The sequence below is a fragment of the Cetorhinus maximus genome, chromosome 6 (genome assembly GCF_964194155.1).
Source record: "Cetorhinus maximus chromosome 6, sCetMax3.hap1.1, whole genome shotgun sequence".
Taxonomy (NCBI): domain Eukaryota; kingdom Metazoa; phylum Chordata; class Chondrichthyes; order Lamniformes; family Cetorhinidae; genus Cetorhinus; species Cetorhinus maximus.
Window position 1 is genome coordinate 5534857 of NC_135884.1, and position 25807 is coordinate 5560663.

The following is a 25807-nucleotide window of genomic DNA, read 5'->3' on the forward strand; positions in this document are numbered from 1 at the left end:
CAGCCTGGAATTTCCTGGAGCAGGCTTCTGTACAAACAGAGTTCAGTGCAGAAGTGTCAGTGCAGAATATGTGTAATGATTCTTCCTCTTCAAGTTTCACCATTGTAAATATCTAGATAATCCCTGAAATATTGATCGTTTCATCAGGATTCAAATAAAGGTAACTGAAAGTGGTTTTCTTTTATACCTCATTTTGATGAGTGGTTTGATGGTTGAATGTGTAGAGGTTACAATTTGGAGAACTGTGCGCAGTTCTGGATTCAAGACTATAAAATTGGTGTGAAGGCACAGGAGAAGGTGCAAAAATAGATACACAAGGATGATACTAGAACTGAGAGGATATCTCTGGATATATTTCTCAGGAAAGGCTGACTAGCCTGGAGCACTTTTCTCCAGAGAAGAGAGGGCTGAGGAGTGACCTCACAGAGGTCATGAAAATTATGAAGGGGTTTGGTAGAGAAGATGTTTCACTTCAGGTAGAGCAAACGCTAAGGGCGACAAATATAAACCGTTAATAAATCCAATAGGGAATTCACAAGAAACTTCTTTATCCAAAGAGTGGCAAGAATGCTACCATAGGGGGCTGCTTGAGGTGAATAGAAGAGATGCATTTAAAGGGAAGCTGAAATGAAAGAGAGAGGAATCGAAGGATGTGCTGCTGGTGTTGGATGAAGAGCAGCAGGAAAAGATTGGTGGGAATCAAAAACACCAGCATAGGCCAGATGGACCGAATGGCCTTTTTCTATACTGTAGATTCTAGGTGGCAGCGTAATGGTATTGTCACTGGACTGGTAATCCAGGGTAATGCTCTGCAGAGCTGGGTTCAAATCCCACCATAGCAGATGGTAAAGTTTGAATTCAATTTTTTAAAAGTATAATGACACATCTGGTTCACTAATTCCCCTTAGGGAAGCAAATCTGCTGCCCTTACCTGGTCTGGACTACATGTGACTCCAGACCCACAGCAATGTGGTTGATTCTTAAAGATGCACTCTGAAATGGCCCAGCAAGTCACTCAGTTGTATCAAACCACTAAAAGGAATGAAACCAGATGGACCACCCGGCATCGACCTAGGCACCGGAAAAAACAACAGCAAACCCAGCCCTGTCGACCCTGCAAAGTCCTCCTTACTAACATCTGGGGGCTAGTGCCAAAATTGGGAGAGCTGTCTCACAGACTAGTCAAGCAACAGCCTGACATAGTCATCCTCACGGAATCATACCTTACAGATAATGTCCCAGACACCACCATCACCATCCCTGGGTATGTCCTGTCCCACCGGCAGGACAGACCCAGCAGAGGTGATGGCACAATGGTACACAGTCTGGAGGGAGTTGCCCTGGGAGTCCTCAACATCAACTCCAGCCCCCATGAAGTCTCATGGCATCAGGTCAAGCATGGGAAAGGGAACCTCCTGCTTATTACCATGTACCACCCTCCCTCAGCTGATGCCAGGCAATGAGCATCTTCAACAAGAGAGAATCTAGCCATCTCTTCTTGATATTCAACTGAATAACCATTGCTGAATCCTCCACTATCAACATCCTGGGAGCCGTCATTGACCAGAACCTGGGCCAGCCATATAAATACTGCTGCTACAAAAGCAGGTCAGAGGCTGGGAATCCTGCGGCGAGTAACTCACTTCCTGACTTCCCAAAGCCTGTTCACCATCTACAAAGGACAAGTCAGGACTGTGATGGAATACTCCCCATTTGCCTGGATGACTGCAGCTCCAACAGCGCTCAAGATCGGGAGACCTTGTAATCTGTAAGTGCCTCCATTTAAGAAATTCTCCTCGTGGTGTTCAAATCCTTTTGTGACCTTGTCCTTCCTGACCTCTATAACCTCCTTCAACTCTGCTCCACTCTGAGAACTCTGCATTCCTCCATCTCTGGCCGTTGTCCATTCCTGTTGCCCCACCATTGGTGGCCTTGTTTTCAACTGTCTCATCCCCCACATTCTGGAATATGTTCCTTTAATTTTTCCACCTCTCTCTAGTCTTTCAAGATGCTCCTCATAACCTACCTTTCGACCAAACATTGAGTCACTCAATCCTAATATTCCTTCCTTTGACTCTGTGTTTGAGTTTGTCTGATTACACTGCTGAGGAGCTCGCTTCGGATGCTTTCCACATTAAAGGCGATATATAAATGTTGTTATCCATAGCAAGATTTTCCATGAAATCTTTCAGTTTTGAGTTTGTTTTGTAATATTTTGTGTGGATCTTTATGAAAGACTTCAGTTTAAAGTCTTGTCCAGCAAACATCACTTCCAACAAAGCAGAACCACCACCCCCCCAACCCACCTCAGCCTGGCATCGGAGAGTCAGCCTAAAATCTGGAGAGCGGTTCACTTCCAACTGAGTGAAGCCTATATAGTTAAAGTTGCCTTCGTCATGACAGGCAAGGTGGTTAACCAGAAACAGAGTCCACCCTCTTCCAACCACACAACAATCATGGAAATTTACATCACAGAAGGAGGCCATGTGTTTGAAAGAGCTATTCAGTCTAATCTTGTATCCAGCTCTTGGTCTATAGCCCTGTGGTTTACAGCACTTCAATTTCCTATCCAAATACGTTTTCAATCCAATGAGGGTTTCTGCCTCTACCACCCTTTCAGACAGCGGGTTCCAGACCATACCACCCTCTGGGTGAAAATATTACTCAAAAAATTCCCCTCCAATCCTTCTACCAATTGCGTTTAATTTATTCCCTTTGATTATTAATCTCATTGCTAAGGGAAATAGCTCCTTACTATCTATCTGTCTATATAGGCCCATCATAGTTTTATACACCTCAGTTAAGTCTCCCTGTGCCCTCCTCTCTTCCAAAGAAACAACCCCAGCCTATCCAGTCTTTTCTCATGGGTAAAATTCTCCATTCAAGGCCACATGCTTGTAAATTACTCTTGTACACTCTGTACAATTAGATCCTCCCTTTAATGAATCAGAGGGAGAAGCAGACCAGGATTATTGTGAAGCAGACCAGGAGGAGTGTGAAGCAGACTAGGAGGAGCATGAAGGAAACTGGGAGGAGCATGACGCAGACTGGGAAGAGTCTGATGCAGACTGGGAGGAGCGTGAAGCAGACCGGGAGGAGCCTGATGCAGACCAGGAGGAGCATGACGCAGACCAGAAGGTGTGTGAAGCTCATCAACATCACTGTGAAGTAGACCAGGAGATGAATGTGCAGCAGATCAGGGTCACTGTTAACATGCGAATATACGAAATAGGAGCAGAAATAGACCATTCAGCCCCTTGAGCCTGCTCCACCATTCAATAAGATCATGGCTGATCTGTCTGTGTTCCAAATTCCACATTACCATCTACTCCTGATAACCTTATATTCTTGTTAGGCAAGGGAATCAATCTATCTCTGCCTTAAAAATCATAGTCATAGAGGTCTACAGCACAGAAAAAGGCCCTTCGGCCCATAGAGTCTGCGCTGGTCAAACAAGTACCTAACTATTCGAATCCCATTTTCCAGCACTAGGCCCATAGCCTTGAACGCCATGGCATCGCAAGTGCACATCCAAATACTTCTTAAATGTTATGAGGGTTTCTGCCTCTACCACCCTTTCAGGCCGTGAGTTCCAGATTCCCACCACCCTCTGGGTGAAAAAATTCTTCCTCACATCCCCTCTAAACCTCCTGCCCCTTACCTTAAATCTATGCCCCCTGGTTATTGATCCCTCCACCAAGGGGAAAAGTTGCTTCCTGTGTACCCTATCTATGCCCCTCATAATTTTATACACCTCAATCATGTCCCCCCCTCAATCTCCTCTGCTCCAGGGAAAATAACTCCAGTCTATCCAATCTCTCCTCATAACTAAAACTCTCCAGCCCAGGCAACATCCTGGTAAATCTCCTCTGCACTCTCTCTAGTGCAATCACATTCTTCCTATAATGCAGATTCCAAAACTGCATGCAATACTCTAGCTGTGGCCTAACCAGCATTTTATACAGTTCCAGCATGACCTCCCTGCTCTTATACTCTATGCCGTGGCTAATAAAGGCAAGTATCCCATATGCCTTCTTAACCACCTTATCTACCTGTCCTGCTACCTTAAGGGACCGGTGGGCATGCACACCAAGGTCCCCCTGATCCTCGGTACTTCCCAGGGTCCTACCATTCATCGAGTATTCCCGTGCTTTGTTTGTCCTGCCCAAGTGCATCACCTCACACTTATCCAGATTAAATTCCATTTGCCACTGATCAGCCCATCTGACTAGCCCGTCTATATCCTCCTTTAATCTAAGGCTATCCTCCTCACAATTTACCACCCCACTCATTTTTGTGTCATCCGCAAAACTTACTGATCAACCCTCCTACATTCAAGTCTAAATCGTTTATATATACCACAAACAGCAAGGGACCCAACACCGATCCCTGTGGAACCCCACTAGACACAGGCAGACCATCACCCTCTGCTTCTCGCCACTCAGCCAATTCTGCATCCAACTTGCCAAATTGCCTTGGATCCCATGGGCTCTTACCTTTGTTATCAGTCTCCCATGCGGGACCTTATCAAAAGCCTTGCTGAAATCCAAGTAGACTACGTCAAATACATTGCCCTCATCTACACACCTGGTCACCTCTTCAAAAAATTCAATCAAATTGGTCAGACATGACCTCCCCTTAACAAAACCATGCTGACTGTCCTTGATTAATCCCTGCCTCTCCTAGTGTAGATTAATTCTGTCCCTCAAAATTGCTTCCATTAGTTTCCCCACTACTAAGGTTAGACTGACTGGCCTGTCGATCCCTTCCTCCCTTCTTGAATAACAGTACCACATTGGCTGTCCTCCAGTCCTCTGGCCAGAGAGCTGTTGAAAATTATTGCCAGCGCCCCTGCTATCTCCTCCCTTGCCTCACTCAACAGCCTGGGATACATTTCATCCGGGCCTAGAGATTTATCTACTTTTAAGCCTGCCAGGCCACTTAGAACCTCCTCCCTTTCTATGCTAATTTCTTTAATTATATCACAGTCCTTCTGCCTGATTTCCATATTCACGTCGTCCCTCTCACTTGTGAACACCGACACAAAGTCTTCATTTAGAACCCTACCTACGTCTTCCGGCTCCACACACAAATTACCACTATGGTCCTTAATGGGCCCTACTCTTTCCCGAGTTTTCCTCTTACTCTTAATGTACTGTAAAATAACTTTGGATTTTCCTTTATTTTACTTGCCAATGTTATTTCATGCCCTCTTTTCGCTCTCCTAATTTCCTTTTTAAGTTCCCCCTACACATTCTATACTCCTCAAGGGCTTCCGCTGTTTAGAGCCTTCGGTATCTGCCATAAGCCTCCCTTTTTCTCTTTATCCAATCCTGTATATCTCTCGACATCCAGGGTTTCCTGGATTTGTTGGTCCCACCCCTTGTCTTTACTGGAATATGTTGGCCCTGTACTCTCCCTATTTCCTTCTTGAATGAGTGCCACTGCTCTGATGCAGATTTACCTAAAAGTAGCTGCTCCCAGTCCACTCTGGCCAAATCATATCTGATCTGATTAAAATCGGCCTTCCCCCAATTTATAGCTCTGATTTCTGGCCCATCCTTGTCCTTTTCCATAACAACCTTGAATCTAACGGAGTTATGATCACTATCTGCAAAATGCTCTGCCACTGATACCTCTACCACTTGCCCAGCTTCACTCCCTAAAATTAAGCCCAAGGCTGCCCCCTCTCTTGTAGGACCTTCTACATACTGGCTTAAAAAGCTCTTCTGGATGCATTTTAGGAATTCCGCTCCCTCTAAACCTATCACACTATGACTAACCCAGTTAATTTTGGGAAAGTTGAAATCCCCCACTATTAGTACCCTATTATTTTTACACTTCTCAGAAATTTGCTTACATATCTGCTCTTCTATTTCTCTCTGACTCTTTGGGGGCCTATAGTACACTCCCAGCAATGTGATTGCTCCTTTTTTGTTCTTATGTTCTAGCCGTTTAGCTTCATTTGAGGAGCCTTCTAAGATGTCATCCCACCTTACTGATGTAATTGATTCCTTGATCAATATTGCGATATCCCCTCCTCTTTAAGCTCCTTCCCTGTCTCACCGGAAGACCCTATATCCTGGAATATTGAGCTGCCAATCCTGCTCCTCTCTCAACCATGTCTCTGTGACAGCAATGACATCATACTTCCATGTGTTAATTTGTGCCCTCAACTCATCTGCCTTATTCATCATCTTATCCTTATTTTTATGGTCAATTACTCTCGAAATAAAGGATTGCATTAAAATAAATACCATCCGACCTTGCCAAGCTCCCTTGCGCCTTAACTGGCCTATAATTTCTATGCCTTCCAGACTCACTTGCTCTCTCTTCTGATTTTGGCTGTGCATCTCCCTCTGCTGAACCATCCCATCCTCCTGCCAAGTTAGTTTAATCCCTCCCCAACAGCACTAGCAAACCTCTCGGCAAGGATGTTGGTCCCATTCCGGTTCAGGTGCAACCCGTCCTCCTGGTACAGGTCCCACCGCTCCCAGAGATGGTCCCAATATCCTAGAAATCTAAAGCCCTCCCTCCTGCACCATCTCTCCAGCCACGCTTTCATCTGGACTAACCTCCTAGTTCTATACTCACTAGCGCGTGACACTGGAAGTAATTCAGAGATTACTACCTTTGAGGTCCTGTTTTTTAATCTGTTTCCTAGCTCCCTAAATTCTACTTACAGGACCTCATCCCTCTTTCTACCTATGTCGTTGATACCAATATGTACCACGATCTCTGTCTGTTTGCCCTCCCCCTTTAGAATATTCAATGACTCTGCCTCCACCGTCTTTTGAGGCAAAGAGTTCCAAAGTCGCACAACCCTCTAGTGAAAAAAATTCTCCTCATCTCTGTCCTAAAAGGATGACCCCTAATTTTAAAACAGTGGCCCCTATTTCTGGACTCACCCACAAGAGGAAATATCCTTTCGATGTCCACCTTGTCAAGGCCATTCAGGATTTTATATACTTCAATCAAATCACCCCTCATTCTTCTAAACTCCAGTGGAAATAAGCCCAGTCTGTCCAAACTTTCCTCATAAGACAACCCATTCATTCCAGGTATCAATTTAGTAAACAAAAACAAAAATAGCTGGAAAAACTCAGCAGGTCTGACAGCATCTGCGGAGAGGAACACAGTTAACATTTCAAGTCCGTATGACTCTTCATCAAAACTAAAGAAATATAGAAATGTGGTGAAATATAAGCTGGTTGAGGGGGGTGGGACAGGTAGAGCTGGATAGAGGGCCAGTGATAGGTGTCCCACTGGCCCTTTATCTAGCTCTACCTGACCCGCCCCCTCAACCAGCTTATATTTCACCACATTTCTATATTTCTTTAGTTCTGATGAAGAGTCATATGGACTCTAAACATTAACTGTGTTCCTCTCCACAGATGCTGTCAGACCTGCTGAGCTTTTCCAGCTATTTTTGTTTTTGTTTCAGATTTCCAGCATCCGCAGTATTTTGCTTTTATCAATCTAGTAAACCTCCTCTGAACTGCCTCCAATGCATTTACATCCTTTCTTAAATAATGAGGCCAAAACTGCACATAGCATTTGAGATGTGGTCTCACCAATGCCATATATAACTGAAGCATAATATCCTTATTTTAATATGAAAACAGAAAATGTTGCTTTTATCCTTATTTTTATGTTCAATTACTCTCAAAATAAAGGATAGCATTCCATTAGCCTTCTTAATTACTTGCTGTACCTGTACCTAACTTTTTGTGACTCATGCACAATCAGAATTGTGTGTCGTCCTCCAGTGAAGTAACACTCTGCTTTTTTATTCTTCCTGCCAAAGTGAACAACTTCATAGTTTCCCACATTATACACCATCTGCCAGATTTTTTCCCACTCACTCAACCTATCTATATCTGTTTGCACTGTGGGTGTAGCTACACCACATGGACTGCAGCGGTTCAGAAGGCAGCTCACCATCATCCTCTCAGAAGCAATTAGGGGTGGGCAATAAATGCAATAAACGACCCCCACATCCCATGAATGAATAAAAATAAAACCTCCTTATGTCCTCATCGCAACCTACCTTTCCACCTATCTTTGTGTCATCTGCAAATTTAGCTACCGTGCCTTTGCTCCCCTCATATAAGTCATTGATGTAAATTGTAAAGCACAGACCCCTGCAGGACTCCCCTCGTCACATCCTGCCAATCAGAAAAAGACCCATTTATGCATACTCTGTTTCCTGCCAGACAGCCAATCTTCTATCCATGCTAATATGTTACCCCTTACACCATGAGCTTTTATTTTCTGCACCTTATCAAATGCCTTCAGGAAATCTAAATACAGTACATCTACAGACTCCCCTTTATCCACAGCGCATGTTACTCCTTCAGTGACGCAGACCAGGAGGAGTGTGACGCAGACTGGGCAAAGGGTGCAGCAGGTCAGGATCAATGAACTGAGAGAGAAAATAAATCAAACTGTGACATCATAGGAAAGCCATGAATTGATTGGCTGGTGAGTATTGTAGCTTTACTTCCATTTCTCCAAAGTTAGGAAGTTAATCTAGGGAGCTGGAAAACTAAATAACAAGGGTTATGTAACGCTTTTCAATTACCCTCCATATATTTAAGTAACAACGGAAGAAATAAAGTGGTTAACTGGGGTGAGTCTTTATTTTGTAAGTAGTGTTGGAAAAACCATATCTTCACGAACTGGATTTTCTTTTAAAAGTTGGAAGGACATTGCATTATTTGGACACTTGGATTGTTTTTATAAAAAGGTCATAAGTTCAGCTTTGGACTGGGAGCAACAATGCCTTTTCCAAGAAATCAATTGATCAGCGTGGTACTTGAGGGGGGAAGAGCTGTGTGCTTGTTTGCATTGCAATTACTTTAATTGATGGGGAAAAAACCTGGTTCAAAGGCAGAAAGTTAGTGAGTTACTGAAAATCACATGACAGGGATGAACTTTAAGTGTTGGACTTGTGTTTTTGAGTTCAGTTGGGACTGAACTGAGAAAGTAAAAGCTGTCTAGCTCACCTTGCCTTGCCTGAAATAAAGTTGTTGGCATATCCAGCTAAGAATCCTCAGCTCAGTGAGGCTTGTCTGTTTTTTTGGAAATCTGAGAGGCTGAGACAAGAGGGATTGACCTGGCTATATTATCCGCCATGCCGAAGCTCCATTGATGAGGCCCTCCAGACATCTACTGGGAGCAGTGGCCTGCCTTCACACTTAGGAGCTCCAGATTGACAGCGTTGAGACCCTTTGAACTTTATTCTTTATTTTATAATGCCTATCCTCTAAACGCCCATCTCTGCAGAGAGACCCTATCTGTTTGTCCTTTGTCTGTTTGTTTGCTTGCGTATGTGTATGTGTGTTTGTGTGTGCTGGGGTATTTTTAAAAAGAGATAGATAGTTATACTTCCAGAGTAGAATTGTGTATTAACCAGCTCTTGCAACTTGTTTTTAAAAAGAAGCTTTGTTTTGTAATAAATCAATCATTCTGAGTTATTGAAAGAGGCCTTGTTAAAGTCTGTTTTTAACAGTAGCAAAGGTAAATAATTGGCCATTTTGGTGAGTGAATTAAACTTTTAGACTAATGGGGTGACTTGAAGAGTAGTGGGGCTAGATAAACTGCGCACTCCTCCTATCTCGGTCATAACATAGATTGGGGGATCTTGCAGGATTTGAAACACAGACGGTGGGTGATTGGACATGGAATAATAATAATTGGGGAAAAAAGGATATATATTAGTGAACCAAAATGGCGTTGGAAGTTGCTAAGACTTTTCTAGAGATGGCAGGCTTAACCCTGATATAAAGTAACCAAGACTCAGCTAATGGAGTTGGTGGATAAGTTACAGTTAGAGTTCGCCTTAGGGGTAAGGAAAGCAGACATAGTTGAGGTAATAGTGCAGCATTTGAATTTGGAAGGGATACAAGGGAGACCACATTTTCCAGTGGGTGTGTCAATTGAGTTAGCTAGGGTTCTGTTGCAAATTAAGCAGCTTGAGCATGAAAAGGAACTGAAAAAACTTGAGTTGTTGGCAAAAGAACGAGGAAGGGAAAGGGAAAGAGAGAGACGAGTAAACTTGAAAAAGAAAAATAAAGAATTGGAAATGTGGAAAATCTCCAGAGAGAGAAGTTAGCAAGGAAGGAAAGGGAAAAGGATAAAGAAAGAGAGGCAAGGGAAAGAGTGAAGGAACGAGAAAAGGGAATACCAGCTAAATAGGCTGGAATTTTTAAAAAGAGGTCTCAGATGCTGAGGAAGGTTCTGATGATGAAAAAAATCACCTCCAACCCAAAGCCCAGTGGGGAGATGTGTACACTTGTACAAGCCCTCCTAAAGTTTGAGGAAAGGGATGTAGAGGCATTCTTTATTTCGTTTGAGAAGGTAGCTAAGCAAATGAAATGGCCAAAAAAAATTTGGACATTGCTCCTGGTTGGTGGGTAGAGCTCATGAGGTTTATGCATCACTGTCGGAAGAGGTTTCTGTGGATTATCATGCAGTGAAAATGCCTATTCTTAGTGTGTATGAGTTGGATCCTGAGGCTTACAGGCAGAAATTTCGAAACATAAGGAAACAGCCTGGGCAGACCTATATTGAATTTGAGAGGGTAAAGCAAAGTAATTTTGACTGTTGGAATGGGCATTAAAGGAAGAGACAATGTATGAAGTTCTTAGGGAAATAATTCTCCTGGAAGAATTTAAAAATTCACCCCCTCCAGTAGTTAGAACCTATGTTGAAGACCAGAGGGTTGCAACAGCTAGATAGGCAGTGGAGATGGTTGTTGATTATGAGCTGGTCCATAAGTCTAAACCCTTTTTCCATCACCCCTGCAAATCCCAGAAGTATAGAAGGTAGGAAGGTGAAAAGAAGGCAAGTAGCCAGGGAAGAGCAGGGGCAGCTGGGAAAGCCTCAGAAACTCCTCCCCAGAACAGAAAGGAAGGTGCTGAGGTTGGGAGTAATAGTCAAAGGCCTAACTGTTTCCATTGTGACAAGGTGGGAACGTTCGTGCAGATTGCTGGAAGTTGTGCAGGAAATCCATGGGGCTTACTGGGGTAGGTAGGGGCGATTCAGGGAAAGGAACCCTGACAGAAAACACAGCAGATCAAGTTGTAGCATTAACTACAGCCCTGAAAACGAGTGTGAACACAGCTGTAAGTTCAGGAGAGATGAATAAGATACATGAGAGTTATAAAGAATTCTTATCACGAGGGAAAGTAACCCCTTAGCCTTCAAATGAGATAGCTAAACTTATAATTATATGAAGAGATACAGGAGCCACACAAACACTTTTGCTGGGGGAAGGCATAACATTTTCTCGCAGAGAGCGCATTAAAGACCAAAGTTTTAATAAATGGTATTGGCGGGGAGTATATACCCATACATTTGTACAGGGTGCACTTGGAGTGTGACCTAATGTCTGGGACGGTGACAGTAGGGGTTGTTCAGAAGTTACCCATAGATGGAGTTGACTTACTCCTGGAAAATGATTTAGCTGGAGTGAAGGTAGTAGCTTCCCCATAATTACGACAAGCCCAAGTGAGGTTAGAGAGACCGAGCAGTTACAGGAAATGGTTCCAGGAATTTATCCTTCGTGTGTGATGCCTGAGCAATGGCTAAGCAAAATCCATCTTCGGAAGTCAAAGTGATACCACAGACAGATATTCGGCTAGCTGAAACTTTCGTTAAAGACTTAGATAATCCAAAAGAGATGTTTAATAAATCTTCTCTAGTTGAGGCTCAACAAGCTGATCCAGAGTTAAGATGGCAGAATTAGCCCAAACTGAAGCTGAAGCTGATGAAGTTCAAGAATGTTAATATATTAAAAATGGAATTCTAATGAGGAAGTGGGGTCCTCCTCACAGGCCTGCAGTTGAAGAGTGGACTATTATTCATCAGGTAGTGGTAGCACGCAAATATCGTAAAGGTATATTACGGATAGCACATGAACTTCCTATGGCAGGACATGTAGGGATACAGAAACCCAAGTGTGGATAAGCCAACAATTTTACTGGCCAGTTCTTCACAAGGATATTGTGCAGTTTTGTAAAATGTGCCATAGGTGCCAGATGGTGGGAAAACCACAACCTACAATTAAACCGGCACCCTTAATTCCCATACCAATTTTTGAGGAGCAGTTTAGTAGGGTGTTAGTAGACTGTGTGGGACCATTATCAAAAACAAAGCAGGACACCAGTATATTCTTACTATTAGCGATATGACATCTCAATTTCCAGAGGCCATCCCCTCAAGAATAATTACAGCTAAAGTAATGCTAAAGAAGTTAACCCAATTTTTTACTTTATATGGATTATCAGTGGAGATCCAGTTGGATCAAGGTTCAATGTTTATGTCTACAATTTTTCAAAATGTAATCAGTAGCTTGGGTATAAATCGGTTAAAGTCCACAGGATATCATCCCTTCCATCGTTTTACCGATGATCGAGAGGCACGAATGGGGCGCTAATTGGCCAGGTTGGATTTATTGTGCTTTTTGTGTACAGGGCATACCTGGGCAATTTTCCACTGGGTGGATGCCAGTGTTGTAGCTGTACTGGAACAGCTTGGCTAGGGGCGCGGCAAGTTCTGGAGCACAAGTCTTCAGTACTATTGCCGGAATATTTTAGGGCCCCATAGCCTTTGCAGTATCCTGTGCCTTCCGCCATATCTTGATATCACGTGGAGTGAATCGAATTGGCTGGAGACTGGCATCAGTGATGCTGGGGACCTCTGGAGGAGGCCAAGATGGATCAGCTACTTGGCACTTCTGGCTGAAGATGGTTGCAAATGCTTCAGCTTTGTCTTTTGTACTGATGTGCTGGGCTCCTCCATCATTGAGGATGGGGATATTTGTGGAGCCTCCTCTTCCAGTGAGTTGTTTAATTGTTCACCACTATTCACAACTGGATGTAGCAGGACTACAGAGCTTAGATCTGATCTGTTGGTTGTGGAATCACTTAGCTCTGTCTATTGCTTGCTGCTTATACAGGTTGGTAGCCCTGTGCTGTAGCTTCACCAGGTTGACACCTCATTTTTAGGTATGCTTGGTGCTACTCCTGGCATGCCCTCCTGCACTCTTCATTAAACCTCCTACCATCTGGTTAGCTAACACTGAAATATTAGGACAGTTATACACCATATTTTCATACTTAGAGGCAGAATAATGAGCGGATCTAGTGAGGTTACTTACAGAATTTAAAAGAATCTGTTAGGATAAACCAGGGTGTATAACTTTAGCCATGCATGATATGGATGTAGGGGAATCCCCTCCTATAAAGCAGCATCCTTATCATTTAAGTCCAGAGAAACAGGCTCAGGCGAAGCAGAAATTCAGTATATGTTTGAAAATCATCTAATTGAGCCTAGTTAAAGCAGTTGGTGATCTCCCGTAGTGTTAGTGCCTAAACCTGATGGGGCAACCAGATTCTGCGTGGATTATAGGAAGGTTAATGCAGCAACAAAAACGGATTCCTACCCGAACCCTCATTTAGAAGATTGTATTGACACGGTTGGCAGTGCCACGTTCCTTACTAAGATAGATTTGTTGAAAGAATCCTGGAAGGTACCTTCAATGTCACGAGCTAAGGAGATGTCAGTTTTCGTCATGCCGGATGGGCTACACCAATGCCGAGTGATGCCATTCGGGCTAAAAAATGCGGCAGCCACTTTCCAAAGACTAATGAAGCAAGTCGTAACCAGTGTCTCTAACTGTGCAGTTTACTTGGATGATGTATTGGATTAGAGCAACACTTGGAAAGATCATGTGAAACAGTTGGATTTTTGAACAACTATTTAAACAACTGCAGTTGGCAGATCTAGTCTAGTGAGTTCACGAACGCGCGAGTAGCTTATCTAGGGCATATCGTGGAGCAGAGGTAAGTGTTGCTCAGAACCGTGAAAGTACAGGCTCTGATGGAATTCCCCGGGCAGAATTTTGAGGTTGGCAGGCGGGCACGATCGGTGGGCCCGGGATCAGCCGGGGAACGGACCTGAAGGCAGAGAGCTGCCTCAGGGAGCTGAGGACCTGAAAAATCAAAAATAAAGTTTTAAAAAGCAGAAAAAAATGTCCCAAGCATCCCCACCTGAAAACATACAAGATTAAAATGCTGTCCGCTGATTATTATTTTTATTCTGTTTCATCACGGAAACCTCGTCCCGCCCTTGGATGAGGTTTCATGAAAAATGTAAAGGCCGCCCGGCCGATTCACCCGTCCGCCAGCCGTAAGGTTGGACGGGCGACTTGGAATTAAAGACATTTGCGCCATTAATGACCCTTAATTGGCCTCTGAATTGTCGACGGGCATGCTTCCGGCTTTTGCGGGTGCCCGCCGACCGATACATCACGCGACTGCAAGATGATGTCAGAACACTCGCCGGACACCATCTCACACGATTTCACCCCGGATCGGGCCAGTATTGAGAAGCCGGTGGGATACTTTTTGACAAAATAAAATCGGCATCAAAAGAGATACTCTAGAGTAGAAAAGGATACCCTTGGATTGTTACTGGCTCTTAAACATTTTGAGATATATATATGTATATATATATATATATATTCGCCTTGGCTGTAAAGAAACACTAGAATATACTGACCACAATCCCTTGGCCTTTTTCACCGAGTTAAAACTCAGAATGACCGACTGTTCCGATGGAGCTTGCTAATACAGCCTGAGAACTTAAAGGTTGCTCATATTGCTGGAAAGGATTATATAATTGCTGATGCATTACCAAGAATGTCATTTTTTGGGGAGCTATCTGGAAAGCAAGAAAGTCCGAGAAAACTGTACGGACTCTTATATAAGGAATGATTACTGAGTTTGAATTTTGTTTATATATTGTGTATATCTTCCCTGTACGCTTTATAATGAAACGCATTTGAAAATGGCGTATCATTTCTTAAGGGCAGAGATGTTGGGAAAAGCATATCTTCACAAAGTGGATTTTCTTTTAAAAGTTGGAAGGACATTGCATTATTTGGACACTTGGACTGTTTTTACAAAAAGGTCATAAGTTCACCTTTGGACTGGGAGCAACAATGCCTTTTCCAAGAAATTAACTGATTGGCATGAGGGGGGGGGAAGAGCTGTGTGCTTGTTTGCATTGCAATTACTTTAATTGATGGAAAAAAAATTGGTTTAAAGGCATAAAACTAGTGAGTTACTGAAAATCACATGACAGGGATAAGCTTTAAATGTTGGGCTTGTGTTTTTGAGTTCAGTTGGGACTGAACTGAGAAAGTTAAAACTGTCTAGATCACCTTCTTGCCTTGCCTTGCCTGAAATAAAGTTGTTGGCATATCCAGCTAAGAATCCTCAGCTCAGTAGAGCTTGTCTTTCTTTGGAAACCTGAGAGACTGAGACAAGAGGGATTGACCTGGCTATATTGTCCGCCACACCGAAACTCCATTGGTGAGAACCTCTAGACATCCACTGGGACCATATACTGGGCCATCTAGTGAGCCCATCTTCACACGAGGGAACTCCAGATTGACAGCATCGAGACCCTGTGAACTTTATTTTTATTCTATAATGCCTATCTTCTAAAGCCCATCTCTGCAGAGACGTCATATCTGTTTGTCCTTTGTTTGTTTGTGTGTGTATGTGTGTGTGTTGGGGTATTTTTAAAAGGAATAAATATTTATACTTCCAGAATACAATTGTGTGTTACCCAGCTCTTGCAGCTTGTTTTAAAAAAATAAGTTTTGTTTTGTAATAAATCAATCATCTGAGTTTGTTGAAAAAAGTCTCTTTTATTCTGGGTCTAATAGTAGCGAAGGTAAATAATTGGCCATTTTGGTGAGTGAATTAAACTTTTAAACTAATGGTGCGACCCGTGGACTAGTGGAGCTAGATAAACTACACACTCCTCCCATCCTGGTCGTAACAGTAGCAAGTTTTATTGTCTAACAGACAGAGGAATGACAGGGCAGCCAATGCTCCTGAAGTGCACATCCTGTTCCATGATAACCATATGTGCAGGAAGTGTCATCAGCTGTAGCAGCTTGAACTCCCGTCTTGGAGCTTGAGCAGCAGCTGACATCACTGAGGCACATCTGTGAGGCTGAGAGCTTTATGGTTAGCACGTTTATAGATGTGTCGCCCTGCTGCTTAAGAGCATGCAGGGAGAGAGGGAATGGCTGACAACCGAGCGGTCAAGAAGCCATAGGCAGGTAGTGCAGGATCACCTCAGCGCATCTCACTCTCCGGCCAGTGTTCAATTCTGAATAGAAATGAAAGTGGTGGTTCTGGGGAGTGCAGCCAGAGCCAAATCCATGGCACCGCCACTGACTCAGCAGCTGTACTGGGGGTGGGGGTGGGGGTGGGGGTTGGGGAGGGGGAGGGGGAGGGGGAGGTGAGCGGGCAGCACAGAACGACCAGGAGATCAATAGTAATAGGAGATTTGATAGGGGAAGAAACAGGCATTTTTACGGCTGCAGAGATTAATCCAAAATAATGTATTGTCTCCCTGGTGCCAGAATTAAGGACTGAGCTGCTGAAGGGAACCCTGAGGAGGGAGGGTGAGAAGCCAGCTGAACCAGCGTCATAGGCAGAAAGACGAATGAGGACCTACAATCAGAATTTAGGGAGCTGGGTAGGAAATTAGCAAGCAGGACCTCAAAAGCAGTAATCCCTGGATTACTCCCAGTACCACTTGCAAGTGAACATGTTAGTAGGAGGGATAAAGCAGATGAATACATGGCTGGAAAGATGGTGCAGGAGGGAGGGCTTTAGATTTTTGGGACACTGGGATCAGCTCTGGGGAGATGAGACCCATACACACCAGACGGTTGCACCTAAACAGAGCCGGGACTGAGTTCCTTGCAGGGTAATTTGCTTGTGCTGTTGGGGAGGGTTTAAACTAACTTGGCAGGGGTGTGGGGACCAGGAGATAAACTTGGGATACCAAAGTATAAAGAACATTGGGAGAGGCAGATATCATTACAATAGGAAATAATAAGGTGTTAGGTAGGTTCAGCATGAGAAGGAAAATAGTAAAGTCTAAATTAGGGTCACTGTGCATGTACATGAATGCACAGAGTGTGGTAAATAAGATTGGTGAGTTGCAGATGCGTATAGCCACATAGAAGTGTGATGTTGTGCTGATAACAGAGACCTGGCTCAAAGAAGGGCAGGACTGGGTATTAAATATTCCTGGATACAAGGTGTTCAGGAAAGATTGGAAAGCAAGTTGGGGAGGTAGTGGCGTAGTGGCATTTTCACTGGACTAGTAATCTAGGGACCCAGGGTAATGCTCTGGGGACCTGGGTTTAAATCCCACCACAGCAGATGGTGGAAATGAATTCAATAAAAATCTGGAATTAAAAGCCTAATGGTGACCGTGAAACTGTTGTAAAGACCCATCACTAATGTCCTTTAGGGAAGGAAATCTGCTGTCCTTACCTGGTCCGGCCTACATGGGACTCCAGACCCACAGCAATGTGGTTGACTCTGAAACGGCCTAGCAAGCCACTCAGTTGTATCAAACTGCTACTGCAGTGGATCAAGAAGGCAGCTCACCACCACCTTCTCAAGTGGCCAGCAATGCCCACATCCCATGAATGAATAAGGGGGGGATGGTATTGATTAAGGAGAGCATTGCAGTAACAGAGACAGGGGATGTCCCAGAGGGTTCAAGGACAGAATCTATTTGGCTAGAACCAAGGAACACAAAATGTGCAATTACATTGCTTAGTGTAGTCTACAGGCTATTGACTAGAGGGAAAGAGGCAGAGGAACAAATTTGCAAGGGAATTAGAGAGAAGTGCAATGGGGAATTTTAATTATCCAAATGTAGACTGGGATGGTAGTAGTGTAAAGAGCAGAGAAGGGCAAGAATTTCTCCAATGTGCCCAGGAAATTTTTCTACAGGCAGTATGTTTCCGGTCAAACAAGAAAGGAGGCACTGCTGGACCTGGTTCTTGGAAATGAGATGGACCAAGTGGATCAAGTGTCAATAGGGGGACATTTAGGGAACAGTGGTCATTGTATCATAATGATAAAGAGCAACCCAGAATAAGAATAATTAACATGGGGAAAGCCAACTTCACTGGGGTTAGAATGGATCTGGCCCAGATGAATTGAAACCAAAGATTAGCAGGCAAACTGTAACTAACAATCAGCTGCTTTTAGAATCATAGAAAGTTTACGGCACAGAAAGAGGTCACTTGGCCCATCGTGTCTGGCCAGCCAAAAAAAACGAGCCGCCCAGCCTATCCCACTTTCCAGCATTTGGTCCATAGCCCATCTTTAAAGAAGAAATAGTTGAAGTACAGTCAAGGTTTATTCCCAAGAGGGGGAAAGACAGGGCAAACAAATCCAGAGCTCCCTGGATGACAAAAGAGATAAAGATGAAGAAGGAAAATTGTGCTTATGACAGATATCAGTTGGATAACGCAATTGAGAGTGAAGTTGAATATAGGAAACAATCAAAGAGTTCAGCCTGCGCAGCAGTACAGGAGCAACATCCTGGACCAAGATCTCCATGGCGGCCACCATCCTACCAGTGTTGACCTCGGTGCGTTGGCATGCCGGCACTATCACCTCAGAGTTAAAGTGGATGGATTCCTCCATTGTGCCTTGCAATCTGAGGAGTGCAGCGGACATCCCTTCCTGATGTTCCCGAGCTTGCCTTTGCAGCTCCAGCAGCTGAGACATGAATGAGTCCAGAGGCTCATCATCTGACTCGGACTCAGCAAATTTCTGGCCTCTGGCAGTCGTCTGAGTGCCGGGCACCAGGGAGGTCCCTGGCACCACCTGCTGTGGATCAGACAGTGCAATGTGCTCACCAGACTGTGATCGCAAGGCTATTCTAAAGCTAGGTCCTACCGAGGTGTGTGTCTCTGCGTTGGCGGAGGGTGTGGGTGAGCGCTGTGACAGGACTTCAAGGAAGGTGCCTCCTGATTTCTCTTCAATGGTTTCTTCGGGGCTTGATTGGAGGCCCTGGGTCATGGCCTCCCTCGGCTGTTTCCCAGATGTGCCTGCAGAAGCAAAGCGGGATAATTAGTGCATGGCAGTGGCCTGTAAAACAGGACACCTCACTCAGAGCACGGTTGTCTGATGTATATTGCGCTGCTGGATCCTCACTTGATAGAGCAGCACCGACCTCACCATCAGCACAGGACTGATCCACATCCTCGCCAGCCAGCTGGATGGCTCTGTTTTCAAAGTCCACGAGGAACTTGACTTCAGGCATCCCTCCACCAGTCTGCGACCTCTCCCTGTTCTTGTGTGCCAGATTGTCCTGCATGAATAGAGATGGAGAGAGAGTGAGCAGGACGCCTGCCAGGCCACGTGATAAGTATGCCTGGCCTTTGTGGATGGTGAGTAGTCGCATGGACAGGATGAGGACAATGACGGTGTATGTGAGAGAGTGAATAGTGATATCGCTTGAACCGGCAGTGAGTGAGAGCCCTGTGGATGTGTGGCGGGTTTGTGAGTGTGTGAGTTGAGAGTGATGAGAAGAGTGACTTACCCTGGCGGAACAGAGGAGATCATTCATCCTCTTACAGCACTGGGTGGCTGTCCTCTTTCGAAGGGTGTTGGCGCTGACCATCGCTGCCACCGCCTCACAAGCCTGGTTGGTCACGCTGCTGCCCATCCTGCAGCCAGAGCTGGGGTAGTGGACATCTCTGCAGGCCTCCACAGCATCCAAAAGGCATTCAAGTGATGCATCACTGAACCTGGGGGCTGCAGTCCTTTTGCCTTTCGGGGCCATGTCTTCCTTGTAGCAGTGGTGGTCTGGAAGCACTGAGAGGTGTGCGCATGGCAGGACTTTAAACAGGCGCCTGGCGCGATGAAGCGTGAGGTGGTGGCGGGCGGGCCATGGAAACAGCATGTTTGCCAGGAATGCATAAATAATATGGCGGGCTTGGGATGATACAGCATGAAAACCCGCAATCGCGGCCAGCGGATAAAACATCATTTTCCCAGCCCGCTACCGCACTTAGTGCAAATCTGGGACGATTCAGCCTGATGGGGTCGAATGGTTTCCTTCTATGCCATAACCATTCTGTGATTATTCAGTTCAAGCATGACCTCTCTGCTCTTATACGCTTTGCCTCGGCTAATAAAGGAATGTATGCCGAATGCCTTCTTCACCATCTTATCCACCTGTCCAGCTACCACCAGGGATCTGTGAACATGCAGTCCAAGGTCCCTCTGTTTCTCTACACTTCTCAGTATCCTCCCATTTACTGAGTATTCCCTTGCCTTTTTTGCCCTCCCAAATGCATCACCTCACACTTCTCCTGAATTCCATTTGCCTCTTCTCTGCCATCTGATCAGTCCATTGATATCTCCTTGCAGCCTACAGCTATCCCCCTCACTATCAACCACATGGCAATTTTGGTATTAGCTGCAAACCTCCTATTCATGGCTCCTACAAGTAAGTCTAAATCGTTACAAATACCACAAAAGCAAGGAACTGACATATGCGAAATCCCATTGGAAGCAGCCTTCCAGTCACAAAAACGCCCATTGACCATTACCCTTTGCTTCCTGCCACTGAGCCAATTTGGATCCAACTTACCTCTATGTCTTAGATCCCATGAGTATTCTGACAGTCTGCCAAAAGCCTTATTAAAATCCATGTAGACTAGATCCAATGTGCTACCTTCATCGAACCTCCTTGTTACCCCCTCAAAGAGTTCAATTGAGTTAGTCAAACATAGCCTTCCTTCCAGAACCGTGCTAACTGCCCTTGATTAATCTGTGCTTTACCAAATAGCAATTCATACTGCCCCTTAGAATCCTTTCCAATAATTTTCCCACCACCAAGGTTAGGCTCACTGGCCTGTACTTACTCTAGCTATCCCTTTTTAAACAATGGTTTCCCAGTCCTCTGGCAGCATACCAATAACAACCTGTATTTTTTGGGCATCTGTAATGTGGTACAGAGGAGGGCTTGTGGTGCAGTTTTAGTGTCCCTACCTCTGGGCCAGTAGCTCTGGGTTCAAGTCCCACTTCAGGACTTGATGGCTATGGGAGGCATGTTCATAACGTGGCTAAACAGGTTGATTTTCAGCCTGTAAATCCTTCCAATACTCCTGAATGCAGGTGGTAAGAGTGGGAGAGTTTCCTGGTCAGCCATGCTGCAGAAGGCACCAATTCCCTCACTAAACCTCAGTCCCTATAGCCTCTTTGAGCAGGTTTTTGGTCACCTGTCTAAATGTCTCCTAATGTGCCTCAGGGTCACATTTCATTTGATACCACTCTCCAGGAGTGGTAACAACTGCAGTACTTTGCCAAGCATAATTGTGGACCAATCCAATGGGAGTCCATGGTCACCAACGCCCACTTAGGGCATGATATCTGAAGGAGGAGGAATGCGGCAAAGCATCCCAAGGCACTTTGTGGGAGAGTGGTATCAAATGAAATGTGACCCTGAGGCACATAAGGAGATATTTGGACAGGTGACCAAAAACTTGCTCAAGGAGGGAGGTTTTCAGTAGTGTCTTATGGAGGGGTGAGTACTATAGGGACTGAGGTTTAGTGAGGGAGTTGGTGCCCTAGGCAGTTAAAGGCATGACCACCAATGGTGGAGCAATTAAAATTAGTGATAAAGAAGAAGTTCGAATTGGAGGATTGCAGAGACCCTGGAGGGCTGAAGAAGATTACAGAGGTAAGAAGAGGGGTTGAGGCCATGGAGGGATTTGAAAACAATGATGAGAATTTTAAAATTGAGGCACTGTTGGACTAGGAGCCAATGTAAACTAGCGAGCACAGGGAGTGTTGAGTGAATGAGACTTGGTGCAAGTTAGGATCCAGGCAGCAGAGGTTTGGATTAGCTCCAGTTTATGGAGGGTGTGAGTCCAGCCAGGAGAGAGCATTGGAATAATCAAGTCTGGAGGTAACAAAGCATGGATGTGTGTCAGCAATAGATGATGTGAGGAAGAAGCAGAATTGGTGATGTTACAGAGATGGAAGCATGTGGTCTTATGGTGGAGTGGATATGTGGTTCGGAAGTGCATCTCAGGGTCAAATAGGGTGCTATTGTTCTGGACAGTCTCACTGAATTTCAGACCATGACCAGGGTAAAGGATGGAGTCAGTACTTCAAGGAGGGACTTTGCAGTCTGCAAGCACAGGGCTGATGAATGAACTGATCATCAGATCATAAGAAATAGGAGCAGACATAGACCATTAGAAGCCTACTCTGCTGTTCAATAAGATACCGGCTGATCTGATTATGGCTTTAACTCCATTTTCCTGCCTCTCCCCCGACAACCCTTGACTCCCTTGTTGATCAAAAATCTATTTCACTCAACCTTGAATATATTCAATGATCCACTGCTCGCTGGGGAGAGAAGTCCAAAGATCAACGACCCTCTGGGAGAAGAAATTCCTTCTCATCTCCATCTTAAATGGGAGATCCCTTACTTTAAAACTGTATTCCCTAGTTCTAGACTCCCCCACTAAGAGGAAACAGCCACTCAGCATCTACCTTGTCAAGCCCCCTCAGAATCTTATATGTTTCAATAAGATCACCTCTCATTCTTCTAAACTCCAATGGGTATAGGCCCAACCTGCTCAACCTTTCTTTCCTCATAAGACAAACCCCTTCATCTGTCTAACTCTGCCTTGAATAAATTCAATGTCCCAGCCTCCACTGCTTACTGGGGAATTCCAAACACCAACGACCCTCTGAGAGAAGAAATTCCTCCTCATCCCCATATTAAATGGGAAAAGCTTTATTTTGAAACTGTGCCCCCTATTTTAAGATTCTCCCGCAACGGGAAACATCATCTACCCTTTCAAGCCCCCTCAGAATCTTATATGTTTCAATAAGATCACCTCTCGTCCTTCTAAACTCCAAAGAGTACAGGCCAAACCTGCTCGACTGGGCTTGGTAGGGGTTACAATATGGGCAGCAGAGATTTGGATGTTGGGTGGGAGATGAGAGCCAGACCTGGAGGTCAGTGGAAAAGTCGCATTGGGAGGTAAAATAAACATGGTTGAGGGTTTTTCAGTGGCAGGCATCTCAAGAACAGCCAGAGACTAGTGATATTCCAGAGATGGAATCAGGGTTGAATTACAGGGATTTAGAGTAATTTGCCTTGAAGTTAATACTTGCTGTTTTGCTACTGAATTCTTCTAGGGCTCTCATGATGCTTATACACAATGCAGGTGACCACTCTGGCCGCTACATGGAAGTTGTTTCATTGTTTCTGAAGAAATCCCTGTTCGTATTTTCACACGATCACAGTAAGTATCATCCATTAACTCTAAACCCCAGCACATCAGGCCATCAGGAAAGTATTAAATACAATTAGCACATTTAATTAGCACATTTTCTTAGATAATATCACCACCTTCAACACCTCTTTGATCCTTTTGTCTGTGACATCTTTTGATTATCTGCTCCTATCACTGCTTGCTTGTCCCTACAATCACCCACCCCCCTCAACTTCTCTCCCCCCCCCCCCAACCCCCCCCCACCCCCACCTTAAACCAGCTTATATTTCACCCCTCTCCTACCTATACTCAGTTCTGCTGAAGGGTCATGAGGACTCGAAACGTCAACTCTTTTCTTCTCCGCCAATGCTGCCAGACCTGCTGAGTTTTTCCAGGTAATTCTGTTTTTGTTTAGTATTAAATGCAACGCCATCTTTGGGTAGTTACTGACTGGCTGTCTCTTTTTCAGGCAGTCCCTCGGGATCACAGATGAGTTGCTTCCATTCCCATTCGATGGGTCCAATGCACAGTCTGCAGACTCTGCCACATGTGGGACAGGTGCTTGAAGGGTTGGGTAGCTGTGTTGTTTGGAGGTTTGTGCACTCCCTCCGATGCCTCGCCTTCACCTCTGCATGTTCCTGATGAAGTCTCTCAATGTGTGCGCTGCCTTCCTGAATGAACCTTCTCCATTTTGGTTGTCACAAGCCAGGGACTCCCATGAGTCGGAGGGGATGTTTGACCTCTTCAGGGATGCTTTAAGGACATCCCTAAAGTAGGACAACATGTATAGACAACATATAGACAACAGGTTAGACAACATGTCCTGTCCAGGACAAAGCAGCCTGCTTGATTGGTACCCGATCCACAAAAATTCACTCCCTCCACCACCGACGCATAGTGGCAGCAGTGTGCACTATCTACAAGATGCACTGCAGGAATTCACCAAGGCTCCTTAGACAGCACCTTCCAAACCCACGACCACTACCATCTAGAAGGACAAAGGCAGCAGATAGATGGGAACACCACCACCTGGAGGTTCCCCTCCAAGTCACTCACCATCCTGACTTGGAAATATATCGGCCGTTCCTTCATTGTCGCTGGGTCAAAATCCTGGAACTCCCTCCTTAACAGCACTGTGGGTGTACCTACACCACATGGACTGCAGCGGCTCAAGAAGGCAGCTCACCACCCCCTTCTCAAGGGCAACTAGGGATGGGCAATTAACGCTGGCCCAGCCAGCAACGCCCACATCCTGTGAATGAATTTTTTTTTTTAATTTCCGCTGTCCTCCTGGGAGTCATCAACCACTACTGAATACCAAGTTTGGCGGTTGCTTTGGAAGTCTGGTATCAGGAATACGAACAACATGTCCTGTCCAGCGGAGCTAGTTTTGAGTGACTGGCACCTTGATGCTGGGCAAGTTGGCTCAGGAAAAGACTCTGCTGTCAGACCTCCAAGATCCTTGGAGGATCTTGCGAGGTGGTACTTCACCAGTGTTTTGAGGTGCCCCTCTAGGTTGTCCAAATTTCCAAAACATAAAAGGAGCGCAGGGATCACTGCTGCCCGGTAAACCATGACCTGTGCCAACCAACTCCCACAACAAAACATCTTCCTCCTGTTGATTAAGATCAATGGTGAGATCCTGGAAAATGTGGACCATTTCCCCGTATCTTGGGAGCCTCCTCTCGATGAAGACAGACATAGACGATGGAATTCATCATCACCTCCAATGTGCCGGCTCAGCCATTGGCCGACTGTGGAGAAGAGTGTTTGAGGACCAGGATCTCACACCCGAGACTAAGGTCATGACCGGCTGTACCCGCAAAGTAATTGCTCAAAGGTGTAGCCCTCACTGATGACTTCGCTTTCCTCTCCTAAGCTCATACTTTACCTGTCACAAAACATGAAATGGCTCACTAAAAAAAGGGGCTGAATTTTATGGGGCCTGCAGGAGAGGGGAGGGAGGAGATGGGGGTGGGGATGTGAAAAATGGTGAGGGAAGATGGGGGTGGAGTGCCCATCACTTTCCCTCTACCATGATATTCTGCCAGTGCCAGGGATGATGGAGGATGGCCCTCCCACCCAGAAGCTAATTGAGTCACTTACTTGACCAATTAAGGGCCTCTTTCTGCCATCGCTGACATTTTACCAGCGTTGGGTGGGCTCCCAGCCACATGGGGTGACCACCAGGTGAACACTGGCAGACACTCAACGGGATCGGTGTTGGGTGGGTCCTTCCTAATTGGGCTCTTTATGTCCCACAGAGAGCATCCCTCCCAGCAGGAATGGCCACCCCCATGGCAACATCCTGCCCTGCCCTCACCAATCAATCTCCTACCTCAATGGGCCTGTCAGACTAGCCACAGCAACACCCAACCCCACTCACCGTACTACAAGGGATTGCTGAGATTAATGAGGCTCTCAGCTAGGTGCATACGAGCATATAAATTTGGAGCAGGAATAGGCCATTCAGCCCCTTGAACCTGCTCTGCCATTTGATAAGATCATGGCTGATCTGATGGTGACCTCTACTTTCCTCTTTTCTCTCCCCATAATCCATCGTCAGTCAAGAATCTATCTAACTCAGCCTTGAATATATTCAATGACTCAGCCTCCACTGCTCTCTTGAGAAGAGAATTCCACAGATTAATGACCCTCTGA

General features: G+C 45.2%; 1 protein-coding gene across 1 annotated transcript in view; it reads left to right on the top strand.

The window, feature by feature from the left end:
• Nucleotides 1-25807, top strand: part of LOC144681495 (monoglyceride lipase-like) — an 83429-nt gene that overhangs the window by 21233 nt on the left and 36389 nt on the right. Inside the window, exon 2 of the mRNA XM_078543120.1 lies at nucleotides 23070-23176. Within this exon, the coding sequence (XP_078399246.1) occupies nucleotides 23077-23176 (100 nt within the window). The 5' untranslated portion in view covers nucleotides 23070-23076. The remainder of the gene's footprint in view (nucleotides 1-23069; nucleotides 23177-25807) is intronic.